At 32.5% G+C, this 20,204-nt stretch overlaps 1 protein-coding gene across 1 annotated transcript in view; it reads left to right on the top strand.

Annotated features, from left to right (window-relative positions):
• Positions 1-4,760: 4,760 nt before the first annotated feature.
• The window catches only part of LOC141301886 (PDZ domain-containing RING finger protein 4), an 83,496-nt gene continuing 68,052 nt past the window's right edge, over positions 4,761-20,204 (top strand). Inside the window, exon 1 of the mRNA XM_073832082.1 lies at positions 4,761-4,829. Coding sequence (XP_073688183.1) covers positions 4,761-4,829 — 69 coding nt within the window. The remainder of the gene's footprint in view (positions 4,830-20,204) is intronic.

Raw genomic sequence — 20,204 nt, 5'->3', positions numbered from 1 at the left:
TAACTCAGTTTTTCAAAGTAATAGCATTGTTTTTGGGCATTTACTGTGGTTTACAATGTTTTTTTTTACGGTAGTACCATAGTTTTTGGGCATTTAACATGGATTTACACATTTTTATGGTTTTCCACAATTTATAATTTACCATAGCTATCTATTGTAGCCTTAGAATGGTTTTTCAGGGTAAAACCATACTATTTGGACATTTACCATGGGTTTACATTGGTTTTTCCTGATAATACCCTAGTTTTGGACATTTACCATGGGTTTACAATGCTTTTTCTCAGCAAAACCTTAGTATTTGGACATTTACAATGGTTTTACAATGGGTTTTCCTGATAATACCCTAGTTTTGGACATTCACCATGGTTTTACTGTGTTTCGTCACAGTAATACCATAGTATTTGGATATTTACCATAGGTTTACAATGTTTTTTTATGATAATACCCAGTTTTTGGACATTTTTCATAGTTTTACAGTGGTTTTTCACGGTAATACCATAGTATTTAGACATTTACCATGGGTTTGCAATGGTTTTTCAGGGTAATACCATATTTTGCAACATTTACCATGATTTTACAATGGCTTTTCGAAGTAATACTACAGTTTTCAGACATTTACCATGGTTTTACAATGGTTTTTCACAACAATACAATAGTATTTGGACCTTTACCGTGGCTTTACAATGGTTTTTCAGGGTAATACCATATTTTGCAACATTTACCATGGTTTTACAATGGCTTTTCGAAGTAATACTACAGTTTTCAGACATGTACCATGGTTTTACATTGTTTTTTCACAACAATACAATAGTATTTGGACGTTTACCGTGGGTTTACAGTGTTTTGTTATGATAATACCTTTTTTTGGACATTTTTCATAGTTTTACAATGTATTTTAACTGTAATACCATAGTTTTTGGACATTTACAATGGTTTTACAATGGGTTTTCCTGATAATATCCTAGTTTTGGACATTTACCATGGTTTTACTTTGTTTCTTCACAGTAATACCATAGTATTTGGCTATTTACCATGGGTTTACAATATTTTTTTTATGATAATTCCCAGTTTTTGGACATTTTTCATAGTTTCACAGTGGTTTTTCACGGTAATACCATAGTATTTAGACATTTACCATGGGTTTGCAATGGTTTTTCACAGTAGTACCATAGTTTTGTGGACATTTACCATGGCCTTACAATGGTTTTTCAGGCTAATACCATATTTTGCAACATTTACCATGGTTTTACAATGGCTTTTCGAAGTAATACTACAGTTTTCAGACATTTACCATGGTTTTACAATGGTTTTTCACAACAATACAATAGTATTTGGACCTTTACCGTGGCTTTACAATGGTTTTTCAGGGTAATACCATATTTTGCAACATTTACCATGGTTTTACAATGGCTTTTCGAAGTAATACTACAGTTTTCAGACATGTACCATGGTTTTACATTGTTTTTTCACAACAATACAATAGTATTTGGACGTTTACCGTGGGTTTACAGTGTTTTGTTATGATAATACCTTTTTTTGGACATTTTTCATAGTTTTACAATGTATTTTAACTGTAATACCATAGTTTTTGGACATTTACAATGGTTTTACAATGGGTTTTCCTGATAATATCCTAGTTTTGGACATTTACCATGGTTTTACTTTGTTTCTTCACAGTAATACCATAGTATTTGGCTATTTACCATGGGTTTACAATATTTTTTTTATGATAATTCCCAGTTTTTGGACATTTTTCATAGTTTCACAGTGGTTTTTCACGGTAATACCATAGTATTTAGACATTTACCATGGGTTTGCAATGGTTTTTCACAGTAGTACCATAGTTTTGTGGACATTTACCGTGGCCTTACAATGGTTTTTCAGGCTAATACCATATTTTGCAACATTTACCATGGTTTTACAATGGCTTTTCGAAGTAATACTACAGTTTTCAGACATGTACCATGGTTTTACATTGTTTTTTCACAACAATACAATAGTATTTGGACGTTTACCGTGGGTTTACAGTGTTTTGTTATGATAATACCTTTTTTTGGACATTTTTCATAGTTTTACAATGTATTTTAACTGTAATACCATAGTTTTTGGACATTTACAATGGTTTTACAATGGGTTTTCCTGATAATATCCTAGTTTTGGACATTTACCATGGTTTTACTTTGTTTCTTCACAGTAATACCATAGTATTTGGCTATTTACCATGGGTTTACAATATTTTTTTTATGATAATTCCCAGTTTTTGGACATTTTTCATAGTTTCACAGTGGTTTTTCACGGTAATACCATAGTATTTAGACATTTACCATGGGTTTGCAATGGTTTTTCACAGTAGTACCATAGTTTTGTGGACATTTACCGTGGCCTTACAATGGTTTTTCAGGCTAATACCATATTTTGCAACATTTACCATGGTTTTACAATGGCTTTTCGAAGTAATACTACAGTTTTCAGACATGTACCATGGTTTTACATTGTTTTTTCACAACAATACAATAGTATTTGGACGTTTACCGTGGGTTTACAGTGTTTTGTTATGATAATACCTTTTTTTGGACATTTTTCATAGTTTTACAATGTATTTTAACTGTAATACCATAGTTTTTGGACATTTACAATGGTTTTACAATGGGTTTTCCTGATAATATCCTAGTTTTGGACATTTACCATGGTTTTACTTTGTTTCTTCACAGTAATACCATAGTATTTGGCTATTTACCATGGGTTTACAATATTTTTTTTATGATAATTCCCAGTTTTTGGACATTTTTCATAGTTTCACAGTGGTTTTTCACGGTAATACCATAGTATTTAGACATTTACCATGGGTTTGCAATGGTTTTTCACAGTAGTACCATAGTTTTGTGGACATTTACCGTGGCCTTACAATGGTTTTTCAGGCTAATACCATATTTTGCAACATTTACCATGGTTTTACAATGGCTTTTCGAAGTAATACTACAGTTTTCAGACATGTACCATGGTTTTACATTGTTTTTTCACAACAATACAATAGTATTTGGACGTTTACCGTGGGTTTACAGTGTTTTGTTATGATAATACCTTTTTTTGGACATTTTTCATAGTTTTACAATGTATTTTAACTGTAATACCATAGTTTTTGGACATTTACAATGGTTTTACAATGGGTTTTCCTGATAATATCCTAGTTTTGGACATTTACCATGGTTTTACTTTGTTTCTTCACAGTAATACCATAGTATTTGGCTATTTACCATGGGTTTACAATATTTTTTTTATGATAATTCCCAGTTTTTGGACATTTTTCATAGTTTCACAGTGGTTTTTCACGGTAATACCATAGTATTTAGACATTTACCATGGGTTTGCAATGGTTTTTCACAGTAGTACCATAGTTTTGTGGACATTTACCGTGGCCTTACAATGGTTTTTCAGGCTAATACCATATTTTGCAACATTTACCATGGTTTTACAATGGCTTTTCGAAGTAATACTACAGTTTTCAGACATTTACCATGGTTTTACAATGGTTTTTCATAATAATACAATAGTATTTGGACGTTTACCGTGGGTTTACAGTGTTTTGTTATAATAATACGGTTTTTTTGGACATTTTTCATAGTTTTACAATGTATTTTCACTGTAATACCATAGTTTTTGGACATTTTTTTCCATGGTTTTACAGTATTTTCTTCACCGTAATACAATAGTATTTGGACACTTGCATAGTTTTACAATGTTTTTTTGGTTCACAATGGTTTTTCAGGGTAATGTCATTGTTGTAGAACATTTACCATGGTTTTACAATAGGTTTTTTAAATGGTAAAACCATAGTTTCTGGACATTTACCTAGTTTACAATGGTTTTTTACGTCAATGCCATCATTTTTGGATATTTTCCATGTTTTTTTTTTCAGGGTGATAACATGTCATTTTCAAACAATACTAATCTTGGACAATAGTTTTACAGTGTTTATGTATTTTCATGATAACACCCTATATTGTTGGTATTAATGCTTACTGTGTTTTATTTTTATTTTTTTCCACATAATACTATAGTTTTTGTGTATGGTTACCTGTACCTGTACTTGTTCAGCTTAACCCTGTTTTACAAACAGTATCGATTTATAATCAGCCATTAAAAATAAAAGTATCAGCTATTGCTTTTTGGCTATAATCTGCATGGATAATGCTTATATTTCGTGTGTGTGTGTGTGTGTGTGTGTGTGAAGTCCCTATGGATTGGTTGGTTGGTTGATGACCTACTTTGCTTTTTGCATATTATGTTGAAAAGCTTCTGATCAGTTCCACTGTGATCTGCGTCTCCCCAACCAGTAATAACAGTTTAAGACTAAAAACCACTTAAAATCTCCACATTAATGTGCAGTCTGACCAGCGCTGGCTGTGTGTGTTTGTGTGTGACATCAGTGGTTCTGACACAAAAGAGCCTCATTGTTTCAGCACTGATGCTCATTGACTCCTCCCACTGATGTAGCCACACCCCTCTCATCATTATTCATAGGCTGAGCTGCTGAAGGGGGCGTGTCCGTGTGTCAGAGAGCGAGCGAGTGAGCGGATCTCTCTCACACTCCAGCGTGCCGCTGCTGTCAGATGCCAGAGGCTGCGGTTGTGCATGCGGGTCTGTGCGGCTGACACACGGATGAGAGGCGCTGCGCGAGTGCGAGCCGTTCCGGAGGGAGAGCCGCGAGCCTTGAGCCGCCGCGGGAGAGAGCGACGGCCACCGTATCCCTGAACACGAGGATGGGCTGCAATCTGTGTAGTTTACAGAAGAGAGAGGAGCATTACAAACTACTGTACGAGATCTCACAGGTGAGACATGCCACACGTCACTTACCTGAGATTCACAAGGATCCCAGAGTTTCTCATGTGGCAGTACTGTGCTTTCTTGACTTTGCCTTGCTTTTAGGCAGGCTGCCATGTTTTTATTTGTACCATGGCAGTAGCATTGGTTATGTACTGTGGTTTTACAATGGCTTTTTATGACAACACCGGGCACTCACTGCGTTTGTTTCACACAATGCCATAGTGCCATAGTGCCATAGTTTTTAGAGATGTACCATGATTTTACAGTGGCTTTCCATTGTAATACCATGCATTTCTGGACACCATAGTGTGACTTTGGTACCGTAGTTTTACATTGGATTTTCATCGTAAAACCTTGTATTTTTCACATAATAAAATAATTTTGGCACATAGTACCAGTTTTACAATAGTTTATAATGATAATACCATGTTTTTTTCACATAATACCATTGTTTCTTGGACATGTATCAAGGTTTTAGAGTAGTTTTTCATATAATACCCCAGTTTTAGACATGTATTGTGGTTTTACAGTGGTCTGTTACGGTAGTACCATGTATTTTTTCACATAGTACCATGTATTTCTGTACATGTACTATGGTTTTATAGTGATTTTCTTGGTAATACCATGTATTTGTGACATAATAACATCATTTTGGCACGTGTACCATAGCTTTATAATGGTAATACAGTGAATTTTTCACTTAATACCATAGTTTTTGGACATGCACCATGGTTTTACAGTGTTTTTTAATGGTAATACACTTTTTCTGGATAAGTGCCATAGTTTTATAATGGTTTTTCATCGTAATAACATGTATTTTTCACATAATACCATTTTTTTTGGACATGTACATGATTTTACAATGATTTTTTTAATGGTAAAACCATGTATTTGATACATAATACCATAGTTTTTGGACATGTATCACGGTTTTACAGTGGTTTTTCATATAAAACCATTGTTTTTGGACATTTTTTGGACAGGGTTTACCTCTTTCAGACGTTGGATGTTTCGCACACTATATTTTGGAGTATTATTTTGGAGTTTTGGATATGTACCGTACAGTAATACCATATCTTTTTTGTATTAATACCATAGTTCTCAGACACGTACCATGGTAGTTTCACAGTATTCTTTGGAGTACCATTTAAATACATTTAATAGCACATTGCTTATATTAAAGTGTCTTTATAAAACCACTAGCGCCATAGTAGTTCTTGTGTGACACAAGTATGGAGCAGTTGATGTTCCAGGCTGTTTTGGGAGATCTGAAATGCTTGTGGAGCTTTTGCATGATTTTACTGATCATAACCAATCAAACAGTGAGTTTATAACCAACAACGCATCCGAACATGATCAGCGCTGATCCCCACTGAGCAGAAGGTCTGTAATGTTGAAGATGATCCAGTGTTGATCTTCTCCTGTAGGAGCTGCTGATTGATTCTCTGCTGTGTGTTTCATTAACTCTTATGATGCTGAAGGGCTTTAATGGCCTCTGTATCACACACACACACACACACACACACTCATCGTGTTCACAGTGGTCTCATTAGCGCTCGTAAAAGGCGATTCTGGGTTCTAAAAAATGTGAAATGTTCCGCCACTGAGATTCACTCAGTTAATTGCTGCCGTTATTCTCTAACGAGGAGTTTTGACGAATCTCCTCCGGATGGATCATTTTAATCAGACCGTTGAAGATCACATGGGTCTGATGAGCTTCTGTAGATCACGTTTATGCATTCAAATAGCACCAAAGCCACTAAATGAACAGAATTAGGTCATAATCAAATAGAATTATTCAGTGATGTGAAGTTCTGTTGGAAGCTTTATTTTCGGTTGGGTTTTGTCAATGGATTTTCGTTATAATACCATGCTTTTCACATAATGCTATAGTTTTTGGACATGTACCATGGGTTTTACTAGGGCTGGGCGATATGGCTGAAAACTATATCACGATATCAGTGTTTCATATCGGTCGATATCGATAATTATTGATATTTTTATGACCCATTTAAAATAAGGACCAAGAGAAAAATATATTACACTCAAGCATTTTTATTTTAAACTTAACCTGCCTCTGATCATAATCCCCTCAGTTATTAAGACAGAAATGTCAACAACCATGGAAAACTCAAATAATTAAAAAGTAAACATAAGTCTAAAGTCACAATATACACTTAATTATCTCTTAATCCTCAATTCAAACCCCATTCATTGTCGATGAAGTGAATGGTCAAGCTAATGTATGGCCCAGAAGAACGGCTTGACCACAGGTCAGAGGTTGTTGCAAAGTACTTGGCTGATGATATATATTTATTTATTCAGATTGCTGGTTGCCAGTAGCCAAAATTACTTCTTTCCCTGTACTTTAGCCTATACTTTGTGTAATAACAAAAATATTTAAGTGAAAAAAATAAGTCCAAAACTTTCAACATTTTGAACAATCTTTTTTTTTCCAGAAATTCTTGTTTAATTTTTTCTGATAATCAAATGAAAGCAAAATCACTGATTTATTTTTTAAAATAAAAATAAACGGAGCTTTACTGTTAAAATTAATACATAGAAGAAAAATTATATTCAGTTAAAAAAGGGTTTAATAATAATAGTATTTTTTCAACAATTAAGTGGTGACTCTTTATTTTATTTTTTATCATATATATTGTTTTATGTAAATTATTTAAATGTGAACATATAAACACCTACATTATACTGTACAGTAATACACGACTAATATTGTTTAACATGTTAAACCGTACTTTTATTTTGACAGGTTGCCGTGAAGTTTCAGTGTGTAATACAGTATGAATGATGCTAGTTTCACTAATGAAACGGTAAAATTTACAAAAAGTGACACTCACAGCAGCTTTGGAGATGTATTTATTGGAGTTTGTCTGTTCATGTGAGATGCAAAGGCCAAACATTAGCTGGAGCGTCACGTGTGCAGTATGCATGTAGTGAAAATAAAACGTGTCTCCTCCATTCATACATATAGAGGAAAACGGAACATGCAGGATTCATATTGAAACGGTCTTTTGCATTTCAGTTTTCACAGACACTAGTCCATATCGCGATCTGAATTAATTAACAGACCAACTTTTGATTTATTGATCCAAAAATCGACGAATTCCGCCCTATAGTAAAGTCCGTTTTTATGAATGGGGTCCGCGATCCCGTCTGTGAGGAGACATTGTAAATGCGCGATCATGTAGAGACAGAAATCAAATGCCGTCGTGTAAATAAGATAAATAACATAAGGCTATTTAGTTTGTTTAATACAACAAAGTGGACCCGTTCTGTAGGAAAGATAACCTTAACTTCTATTGTGGTCTGGAGCTATGAACTGAACGTTAAAGGGGGGCTGGGCGGGCCAACGAAGAATACAAAATATCGAACGTTTTATCGAACACATTTTTTATTGATATCGATCTCTTATCTATCGCGATATATATCGTTATCGTTTTATCGCCCAGCCCTAGGTTTTACAATGTTTTTCATCATAAAACCATGATTTTCACATAATGCCACAATTTTTGGTTATGTTCCATGGTTTTATAAAAGTTTAACATCATAATACCATGTTTTTTTTTCACATAATGCCAATTTTTTGGGACAAATACCATGGTTTTACAAAGGTTTTTCATTATAATACCATGTTTTCAGAATAATACTATTGATTTTGGACAAATACCTTGGTTTTACAAAGGGTTTTTTTACAAAATACTGTAGTTTTTGGACATGTACCATGGTTTTGCATCATAATACCATGTTTTTCACATAGTGGCACAATTTTTAGACATGTACCATGGTTTTGCTAATAGTTTTTGGACAAATACCATGGTTTTACAATGTTTTTTCAGTATAGTACCATGTTTTTAAAATAATACTATCAATTTTGGACAAATACCATGGTTTTACAAAGGTTTTTTTTCAAAATACCGTAGTTTTTGGACATGTACCATGGTTTTACAAAGGTTTTTCATCATAATGCCATGTTTTTATTTTTAACACGGGGTAGTTTTTGTATAAATACCATGGTTTTACAATGTTTTTTTCAGTATAGTATCATGTTTTTAAAATAATACTATCGATTTTGGACAAATACCATGGTTTGACAAAGGTTTTGTTTTCAAAATACCGTAGTTTTTGGACATGTACCATGGTTTTACAAAGGTTTTTCATCATAATGCCATGTTTTTTTTTTTAACACATGGTAGTTTTTGTACAAATACCATGGTTTTACAATGTTTTTTCAGTATAGTACCATGTTTTTAAAATAATACTATCGATTTTGGACAAATACCATGGTTTTACAAAGTTTTTTTTTTTTTACAAAATACTGTAGTTTTTGGACATGTACCATGGTTTTGCATCATAATACCATGTTTTTCACATAGTGGCACAATTTTTAGACATGTACCATGGTTTTGCTAATAGTGTTTGGACAAATACCATGGTTTGCAGTGGTTTTCATCATAATACCATTCTTTTCTACACAATGCTGTATTTTCTGTATAAATACCATGGTTTTACAAAGTTTTTTACCATAATACCAGGATTTTTTTTTTTCCACATAATTCCATAATCTTTGGATAAATACCTTGGTTTCATAATGTTTTTTCTTCATAGTACCATGTTTTCACATAATGCAATAGTTTTTGGACATGTTCCGTGGTTTTACAATGGTTTTTCATCGTATTACCCTGTTTTTCACATAATACTCATAATAATTATGGTAAATATTAACATCTTGTGTGTTTTTCCTTGGTATGTTGTCCTCTGGTGTTTATGCTTCTGCTTCTGAAGGTGTCCAACAATGAGATCCTCTCTGAGTTGTGTTTCTTCTCTTTGGATCCGTAGCGTCAGATACATAGTAGCTCTGGTTTCCTGTGAAAGGACAGACACCAAAGTGAATGTTTGGCGTTTGAGAGTGTGAGATGGTGTAAAAGAGGTGTTCGTGAGCGTGTTCACACACCCACGGCTGAAAGTGTGTCAGTGTGTCGCTCATCTCTCTTTCACTCATTTCATTTCAGAGACTCTGTGAGCAGTTTGCAGGATTTCATTCAGACGTTATAGAGGCCGGTCTAGGTCTGTTTGGTTCTTTGTGACTCTGGTAATCACACAGGCTGTTTTTGCTGCTGTTCCTTTAAGGCTTAATGATGTAATTGTGGAGCTCCTGTAGCAGCTGAACATCTGCCATTGAGATGAATGGGAATGCTAACGGATAGAGACTCCACGAATGATACTGACCTCCTTGATTTTTTTTTTTTTTTTTGCTTCATAAACCGTTGCAATGCATTCTAGGATTGACTTGCAATAGATACATTGGACAAATATCATGTTTTTTTTTTTCATCATAATACCATGTTCTTTTCACATAATGCCAAAGTTTTTAGAAAAATATCATGGTTTGTCAATGGATTTTCATCATAATGCCATGCTTTTGCATACAATACTGTAGTTTTTGGAGAAATACCATGGTTTTTCATCAGAATACTTCCAATTTTGGACAAATACCATGGTTTACAGTGTTTTTTTAATCATAATCCCATGTTTTCTTTACACAATACTATAATTTTTGGAGAAATACCATGGTTTGTCAATGGATTTTCAGCATAATTCCATGCTTTGCACACAATACTGTAGATTTGGATAAATAATCCTGATTTTACAATGTTTTTTCATCATAATACAATGTTTTTCACATAATACTACAGATTTTGGACAAATACCATGGTTTACAGTGTTTTTTTTTTAATCATAATACCATGTTTGTCACATAATACTATAGTTTTTAGATAAATACCATGGTTTTACAATGGTTTTGCATCATAATGCCATGCTTTTGCACACAATACTGTAGTTTTTGGATAAATATCATGGTTTTTACAAAAGCCTTTCATTTTTTTTTTTTTTTTTTTTTACATAATACTATAGTATTTGGACAAATACAATGGTTTGCAGTGGTTTTCATCATAATGACATGTTTTTTTTTTCCCCACACACTGTAGTTTTGTACAAATACCATGGTTTTACAATGGCTTTTCTTCATAATACCATTTTAAAAATAATACTATAGTATTTTTTCATAATACCATGTTTTCTTTACACATAATTCCATAGTTTTTAGACAAATACCATGATTTTTTTTTATCATAATGCCATGTTTTTACCACATACTGTAGTTTTTTTTACAAATACAATGGTTTTTCACATATTATGTACCATAATTTTACAATGGTTTTTGGATAAATATAATGGTTTTACAAAAGCCTTTCATAATAATACCATATTTATTTTACATTATACTATAGTATTTGGACAAATACCATGGTTTGCAGTGTTTTTTTTTTGTCATGATACCATGTTTTCTTTACACAATATCATAGTGAAGGTATATCATCTTAATACCATGTTTTCACATATTGCCATAGTTTTTGGACGATTGACGGTGGTTTTTCATCGTAATACCATTTATTTTTAATCATAATCCTTAGTGGGCTTTGACGTAATACTATAATTTTCAGACATATATCATGGTAAAACCACCACTGGACCATGGCACAAACATATTAGCTCTGTTGTACTAGTTAAGTAATTGAGGAAGAGTGTGGGCAAATACACAGAGTACATTATCAATAGGAGAGACCATTAAGGAATATTATTATACTGAATATTATTCAGTGTTTTAGTTGTTGTGTGTTAAGCTCCGCTGGTGAGAGTCGAGCTCAGCGGTGTGTGTCGTTCTCTGGGCTAATTAGTCTTCCTACAGATGCGTGTGGAACACATCGCTGCACAGGAAGTGACATTTCCATCCGTGCTGATGTTTGTGTGCGTACGCTGGGCTCTTTAATTGTCTGCTGATGGTCTATAAGCCCCGTAATGCTGTGCTGGTGTCTCCAGAGACTTGAGGTCAAAGAGGAGTTCAGTTTATTCAGCAGTGCATGTGATGAAGAGCGCCACCTATAGACTGGTTTCAGTGCTTGGACTCCATTAAAATAGCGACTCCATACAATGTGTGTGTTTCTGAGTGTGTGAATTGGACAGGTGTACGTGTGATAAATGAGTTTCATCACTGCTGGGACGAGTGTGTGCGTGTGTGAGGAACGGCCCGAGGCCCCGGGACCCGTGTGACCCCCTCCTCACCGGACTGGACGCTACAAATGTCCCCAATCCATCTCTCTGTCCGGCCGCCTCTCGCTGACTGATGGTCCTCAAACCTCACAGCTGGAACCAGGAACAAAGGACGAGAAAAATGAGCCGTTTGATTGATCTGGTGTCCGCAGCCGTGAGATTACCTGCAGAAACACAGAGAGAGAGAGGTTCCCCCCTCCTCTGAATCCTGCAGGATGGAGGAATTCTGGCTTCTGATTGTTTTTTCTGAGTCTCTTTGCTTCAAATTGTAAGAATTGGGAAACCTGTTTGGAAACAGACGTTGTTGTGAGAGATGGAGAGCTGTATATTTTAAAAGAGGGAATAAGAAAGTGTTTTATTCCGCATTCTCATCATTTTCCAGTGGGAGTATGTTTAAACATCCTGGTAAACATGCATAATACCATGTTTTCTTTATACAATATCATAGTTTTTGGGCAAATGCCATGGTTTTACAATGGTTTTCATCATAATACCATGTTTTTTTAAATAATACTATTGCTTTTGGACAAATACTATGATTTACAGTGTTTTTTTATCGTAATATCATGTTTTTTCACAATACTATCGATTTTGGACAAATACCATGGTTTACTTACAGTGTTAATTTCCCAAAATATCTTGTTTTCTTCATACAATATCATAGTTTTTGGGCAAATAACATGGTTTTACAAAGGTGTTTTTCTCTTAATACTATCGATTTTGGACAAATACCATGGTTTACAGTGTTAATTTCTCATAATACCTTGTTTTCTTCATACAATATCATAGTTTTTGGGCAAATAACATGGTTTTACAAAGGTGTTTTTCTCTTAATACTATCGATTTTGGACAAATACCATGGTTTACAGTGTTTTTTTTTGTAATCACGATACCATGTTTTCTTAATCTGATTTTTTTTACTCCATTGGCAGATTATATAGCTTGTTTCAAGCAAAAACATACTTAATTTTGACTTGTTCTGAAAACAAGACAATAATTTTTACTTGTCTAGAAAATCCTTCTTGATTTAAGAATTTGTAGATATTTTGGCTGGAAGTAAGACAAAAAATCTAAGTAAGAAAAGCATTTTTTGCAGTGTGTAGAGTTAAATGTCCTTTTCAAAGTCATAAGAATAATAGTTTATTATTATAAAGCTGTAAAGAATATCACACACGTTTTAATTCACTGTTGTGCTACACTAAAAGAAACAATTAAAATTTAATTACATTTATATTATCAATTAATTAATTTGTTAAAGTATTGTGTGTTCCTTTGATTACTGCCTTTTTAAAACAGCATAGCATTTCTGAAGAACACCATTATGATTGTTACATTTTTAATAAATTTTTAGATTTGTTAAAGTTTTATGAATTCAATTGATTAGACATCAAACATATTATAAATCAAACTGCAATATGGAATAGTGTCTATAAATATTAAAATGCAAAACTGAAACTATAATTTGGTGTGTAATTATAAAAGACACAATCTAGAATAAATAAAACTGACAACATTAATTTCATGGAAAACATAATATGTAAAAAGTTTCATAAGAAACAATTATTGAAAATGTATTTTTAAATTTAAATTCAGCTGATTCAATATTCATCATTTAATGAAACTATTAAAACAGAATTCAGAAAAAAAATAAAACCTGAGATGCAGAATTTGGGAAGAAATAAAACCAAATTTGTGAAAAAAATAAACCAGGATTCATAGAGCCCTATGCAGGCTGTGGTTCTCATGTAAATCCAGTGATGTGAGTGAATGTGTTGGGGTTCAGCGGGAATGAGCCTCTGGCTGCTGACTCTCTCATTTTTCCAGCTCATTCAGAGCAGGAATATGAAAAGGGAATATTTACCGATCCCTGATACTGAAAAATCACAGCACTGTTACATAATCACACATCTATTAATAATGCATGTGTGAACTTGTGTGAGTGAGTGTGTGAGTGCTGGCTGAAATGATGCATCACAAATAGACATCAATCTGCCGTTCTCAGATTTTCAGCTTAAGTGTCAATCCATCAAATATTTTGACTGTTGGTTTGTGAAATCTGAATAATGAATAATTACATACTGAATATATGACAACATTCAATCTGACAATCATTTTCTAGGGTTCAAACCCATGACCTAGGTGTTGCTAGCAACATACAAACTCATTCTTGATAAGTATATTACATTAAATGAGAAGTAAATGAGATTTCAATTCCAATCCACATCTTTATATGTTTGTTTCTTCACTTCGGCAGCGCTTACGTACACCAAAACTTAGAGTTTTATTTATCTCTGTATTCTGAAGTTTTTTATAGAGGGGTTTGTTTGTATCATTCCCACCGATTTTATTATTGCACATGTTTGTGTCTGTAGATTTAAAATTTCATTACGTATCTTTAAAGGCTGTTTTCTCTAAATGAGTTTGTTTCTCCACTTCAGCAGCACTTACATACACCAAACTTAGCAGTTTTATTACTCTCTGTATTCTGAAGGTTTTTACAGAAGGGTTTGTTTATATCATTCACATTGATTTCATTATTGCACTTTATATATTTGTGTTTGTAGATTTATCTTATCTTTAAAGACTTTTTTTCTCAAAATGAGTTTGTTTCTCCACTTTAGCAGCACTTACATACACCAAACTTAGCAGTTTTATTCCTTTCTGTATTCTGAAGGTATTTACAGAAAGGTTTGTTTATATCATTCACACTGATTTTATTATTGCACTTTATATATATGTGTCTGTAGATGTACCTTATAATAAGTATCTTTGAGGGCCGTTTTCTCAAAATTAGTTTGTTTCTCAACTTTAGCAGCACTTACATACACCAAACTTAGCAGTTTTATTCCTCTCTATATTCTGAAGGTTTTTACAGAAGGGTTTGTTTATATCATTCACATTGATTTCATTATTGCTCTTTATATATTTGTGTTTGTAGATTTATCTTATCTTTAAAGACTTTTTTTTCTCAAAATGAGTTTGTTTCTCCACTTCAGCAGCACTTACAAACACCAAACTTAGCAGTTTTATTCATCCCTGTATTCTGAAGGGTTTTATAGAGGGGTTTGTTTATATCATTCACATTGATTTTATTGCACTTTTTTTGTATCTGTTGACTTCAAATTACATTACGTATCTTTTTAAAGGCTGTTTTCTCTAAATTAGTTTGTTTCTCCACTTTAGCAGCACTTACATACACCAAACTTAGCAGTTTTATTCCTTTCTGTATTCTGAAGGTATTTACAGAAAGGTTTGTTTATATCATTCACACTGATTTTATTATTGCACTTTATATATTTGTGTCTGTAGATGTACCTTATAATAAGTATCTTTGAGGGCCGTTTTCTCAAAATTAGTTTGTTTCTCAACTTTAGCAGCACTTGCATACACCAAACTTAGCAGTTTTATTCCTCTCTATATTCTGAAGGTTTTTACAGAAGGGTTTGTTTATATCTTTCACATTGATTTCATTATTGCACTTTATATATTTGTGTTTGTAGATTTATCTTATCTTTAAAGACTTTTTTTTTCTCAAAATGAGTTTGTTTCTCCACTTCAGCAGCACTTACAAACACCAAACTTAGCAGTTTTATTCATCCCTTTATTCTGAAGGGTTTTATAGAGGGGTTTGTTTATATCATTCACATTGATTTTATTGCACTTTTTTTGTATCTGTTGACTTCAAATTACATTACGTATCTTTTTAAAGGCTGTTTTCTCTAAATTAGTTTGTTTCTCCACTTTAGCAGCACTTACATACACCAAACTTAGCAGTTTTATTCCTTTCTGTATTCTGAAGGTATTTACAGAAAGGTTTGTTTATATCATTCACACTGATTTTATTATTGCACTTTATATATTTGTGTCTGTAGATGTACCTTATAATAAGTATCTTTGAGGGCCGTTTTCTCAAAATTAGTTTGTTTCTCAACTTTAGCAGCACTTACATACACCAAACTTAGCAGTTTTATTCCTCTCTATATTCTGAAGGTTTTTACAGAATGGTTTGTTTATATCATTCACATTGATTTCATTATTGCACTTTATATATTTGTGTTTGTAGATTTATCTTATCTTTAAAGACTTTTTTTTTCTCAAAATGAGTTTGTTTCTCCACTTCAGCAGCACTTACAAACACCAAACTTAGCAGTTTTATTCCTCTCTGTATTCTGAAGGGTTTTATAGAGGGGTTTGTTTATATCATTCTCGCTGATTTTATTGCACTTTTTTTTGTATCTGTTGACTTCAAATTACATTACGTATCTTTTTAAAGGCTGTTTTCTCTAAATTAGTTTGTTGCTCCAATTTAGCAGCACTTACATACACCAAACTTAGCAGTTTTATTCCTTTATGTATTCTGAAGGTATTTACAGAAAGGTTTGTTTAATATCATTCACACTGATTTTATTATTGCACTTTATATATTTGTGTCACTCTGTAGATGTACCTTATAATACGTATCTTTAAGGGCCGTTTTCTCAAAATTAGTTTGTTTCTCAACTTTAGCAGCACTTACATACACCAAACTTAGCAGTTTTATTCCTTTCAATATTCTGAAGGTTTTTACAAAAGGGTTTGTTTATATCATTTACACTGATTTTATTCTTACACTTTTTTTGTATCTGTAGACTTTAAATTACATTACGTTTCTTTAAAGGCTGTTTTCTCTAAATGAGTTTGTTTCTCCTCTTCAGCAACACTTACAAACACCAAACTTAGCAGTTTTATTCCTTTCTATATTCTGAAGGTTTTTACAGAAGGGTTTGTTTATATCATTCACATTGATTTCATTATTGCACTTTATATATTTGTGTCTGTAGATTTATCTTATCTTTTAAAGGCTGTTTTCTCTAAATGAGTTTGTTTCTCCTCTTCAGCAACACTTACAAACACCAAACTTAGCAGTTTTATTCCTTTCTATATTCTGAAGGTTTTTACAGAAGGGTTTGTTTATATCATTCACACTGATTTCATTATTGCACTTTATATATTTGTGTCTGTAGATTTATCTTATCTTTTAAAGGCCATTTTCTCTAAATGAGTTTATTTCTCTACTTTAGCAGCATTTACAAACACCAAACTTAGTAGTTTTATTCCTCTCTATATTCTGAAGGGTTTTACTGAGGGGTTTGTTTATATATCATTCACATTGATTTATACAGCATTTTATTCCTAAAAAAATGGTAAACATTTATTTTTTTGTCTGTCTGTTGACAGTATTTTCTGTTTTATAGAGTGATAAAAATAGCAATCTAAAATCCCCTCTGTAAAAACCTCCATCTCTAATATGTCAACAAAATGAAAGAAAATTTTGAACCTGGGTTCATCCAATGTGTAGATTTATTTTCTGGAAATCCATGCAAATGAGTGCATATTCAATTAGATATTTAAACATATTTCAGAAGATGTGTAATATGAAGCAATTGTCTTAATGTAGTCAGTTTAATTCTTTGGTGAATGGATGAACTTGGTCTTAAGGAGCGTCAGATTCAGATCCAGATGTCACATGTGATTTGATTGACAGGTGTCATTTGTCTGATTCAGACTGATCTTCATAAACACACTTGAATCTGATGCGTTTACTCCGAGATGAGCTCCAGGTTCTGTTATCACCTGCATTTTATTCATTCCCGATCTGTATATTGACCTTTAACTCGCATGACTTGAGACGCTTTGACCTTTACAGACACGTATCAGACTTGAACCGGATGAAAGGAAGAGCGAAAGACTCCTGAGAGAGACTCTTATCACCCGTACACACACACACACACACATACACACACACACACACACACACACACTAAAGCCTCTTCATGTTGAGGAGCTGTTATATTTGGTCTGCTGGTCACACTGATGCATCATGGGTAGATTACAGCAATAATACATGAGCGAGTGTTACAGGGATATACCATAGGTAATGGACATATTAGGCATGATATATATTGATAGGGGTGCGCATAATTCTCATAATAAATCAGCATATTGGAATGATTTCTGAAGGATTATGTAACACCAAAGACTGGAGTAATGGCTGATGAAAATTCAGCTTTTGCATCACAGGATTTAAAAAAAAAAGTTCATTAAAATAGATTATAATAGCATTTTACAATATTATTGTTCTGCAGTGTGATGTTATTATTATATTTAAAAATATTAAAATATTTTCACACTTTATTATTTTATTTAAAACAACCAAACAAAGATGTGCAATGATATTATCACTATTATTATTTAATTAATTAAATTTATTCGAGAACCAGGCTGAAATACTTACGTGCACCTCATATAGATATATTTGGGCTGAATTAATAACCATGGTTATTAAAATAATTGCATTGTTGTTTAAAATAACAGTGTTTGATTATATAAAAAATGTAAACAAATACCTTGCTTAATATTTTAAAAGGTTTGTAGGAATATATATATATATATATATATATATATATATATATATATATAGCAGTTTAAAAAACAAAATATAAAGTATAAAATTAAATAATAAAGTAATACTAATTAAAAATAACTTTCAATAAGTTGTATTAATAATTGGGAAAAAAAATATAGTACAAAATTAATTACACATACTGTATTTTAGTTAGGTGCCGATTTTATTTACTAACTTTCATTAAGTTGTATTAATGAAACATATATATATATATATATATATATATATATATATATATATATTAGTAATTTAAATTAAATTAAACTAAATATGAATATAATATTTTTTATGTATAAGTATTTCGACAAATTAAAAATAAAATAAAACATTTCATATTGCATAAAAAAGTGAATATGTAAACAGTGGTACACTCCTTTTTGATTCATCAAAGATAGATTACATTGATTTAAAGTGACAGTAAAGACATTTATAATGTTACTAAAGGTTTCTTTTTTACATAAGTGCTGTTCTTTTGAACTTTGTGTTCATCTATGAGTCCAGAAAAATAAAATGCACGACGGTTTCAACAAAAATATTGATCAGCACAACTGTTTTCAACACTGATAATAATCAGAAATGTTTCTTGAAGCATCACAGAGTAATGATGCTGGAAATTTCAGCTTTGATCAACAGGAATCAATTACACTTTCACAGATATTCACATAGAAAACGGATATCTTAAACTGCAATAATATTTAGCAATTTATACAGTATTTATTATCAAATAAAATCAGACTTGGTGCCAAATAAGACTCCTGTTTAGTTTTTCCAGCATATTTAGTAATTTCAGAAAATATTGCGACAGATGATATGCATCCAACAGGATTGTTAGTTGACTCTGTATGTGTGTGGAGGATATTTATCATTTCTATGTAAGATCTGGAGTCATAATGCTCAGTGTTTGGTTGGTCTTTAGTGGCGTTATTGTAGAGTTTGAGGTCAGATTGAGTCAGTGATCGGTCGTTTCTCTGCCGTGTCGTTAAATGAAACGTAGAGCCTCATTGAACACGTGATTTGTTAGTGTGCTCTCTCCAAATCGACCCATAATGCAGTTCACAGCAGTGATCACAGGCGTGAATCGGGTGATGACATGTTTGGTTTGGTTGTGTTTGTGTGTGAACAGCTTGAGCTCTTCTCTTGTGTTGTGAATGGAAACACACATAAACAGACACACACAGACACACACACACACACACACACACACACACACACACACACACACACACACACACACACACACACACACACACTCACACACACACACACTCACACACACACACGCATCTGTCGCTGGCAGTGGTCTGACCCGCTCTGTCCCGGACAGAAGGAGAACTCGTTAATTGACTTCATCATTGAGAAACATTAGAGAGAGACAAACTGCTGCTGATGGATGAAGGATTGTGAGAAAGTGTTTGGACTCAATCATTTATCAACTGGAAATTCTTGAAATGTGACTCTTTGTGATTTGATGTATTCAGAACATTGATTTCATTTTAGGCAGGATTATATAAAACATAAAAAAAACACACATTCTGTATTTCATTTTAGTTAAGTTGTATTAATAAAACTAAAATGTAAAAAAAAAAAATTGTAAAAAGTATAAAGACACATTTAAAAAAGTAAATTAATTAAATAAATAAATAAATAAATTATAATAGTATATTAATGATACTAAAATAAAAAGTCAACTTTAGTTAAATAAAACAACAAATAAAAAAGATAATTGCAATTAAATATATTAAAAAATCTGTTTTAGTTTTTATTTTTAGCTTAGTTTAAATTAACGGAAATAACTAAAACTGTT

This window comes from Garra rufa, chromosome 25, assembly GCF_049309525.1.
Source record: "Garra rufa chromosome 25, GarRuf1.0, whole genome shotgun sequence".
Lineage (NCBI taxonomy): Eukaryota > Metazoa > Chordata > Actinopteri > Cypriniformes > Cyprinidae > Garra > Garra rufa.
This window is presented reverse-complemented; position numbering and strand designations above follow the sequence as displayed.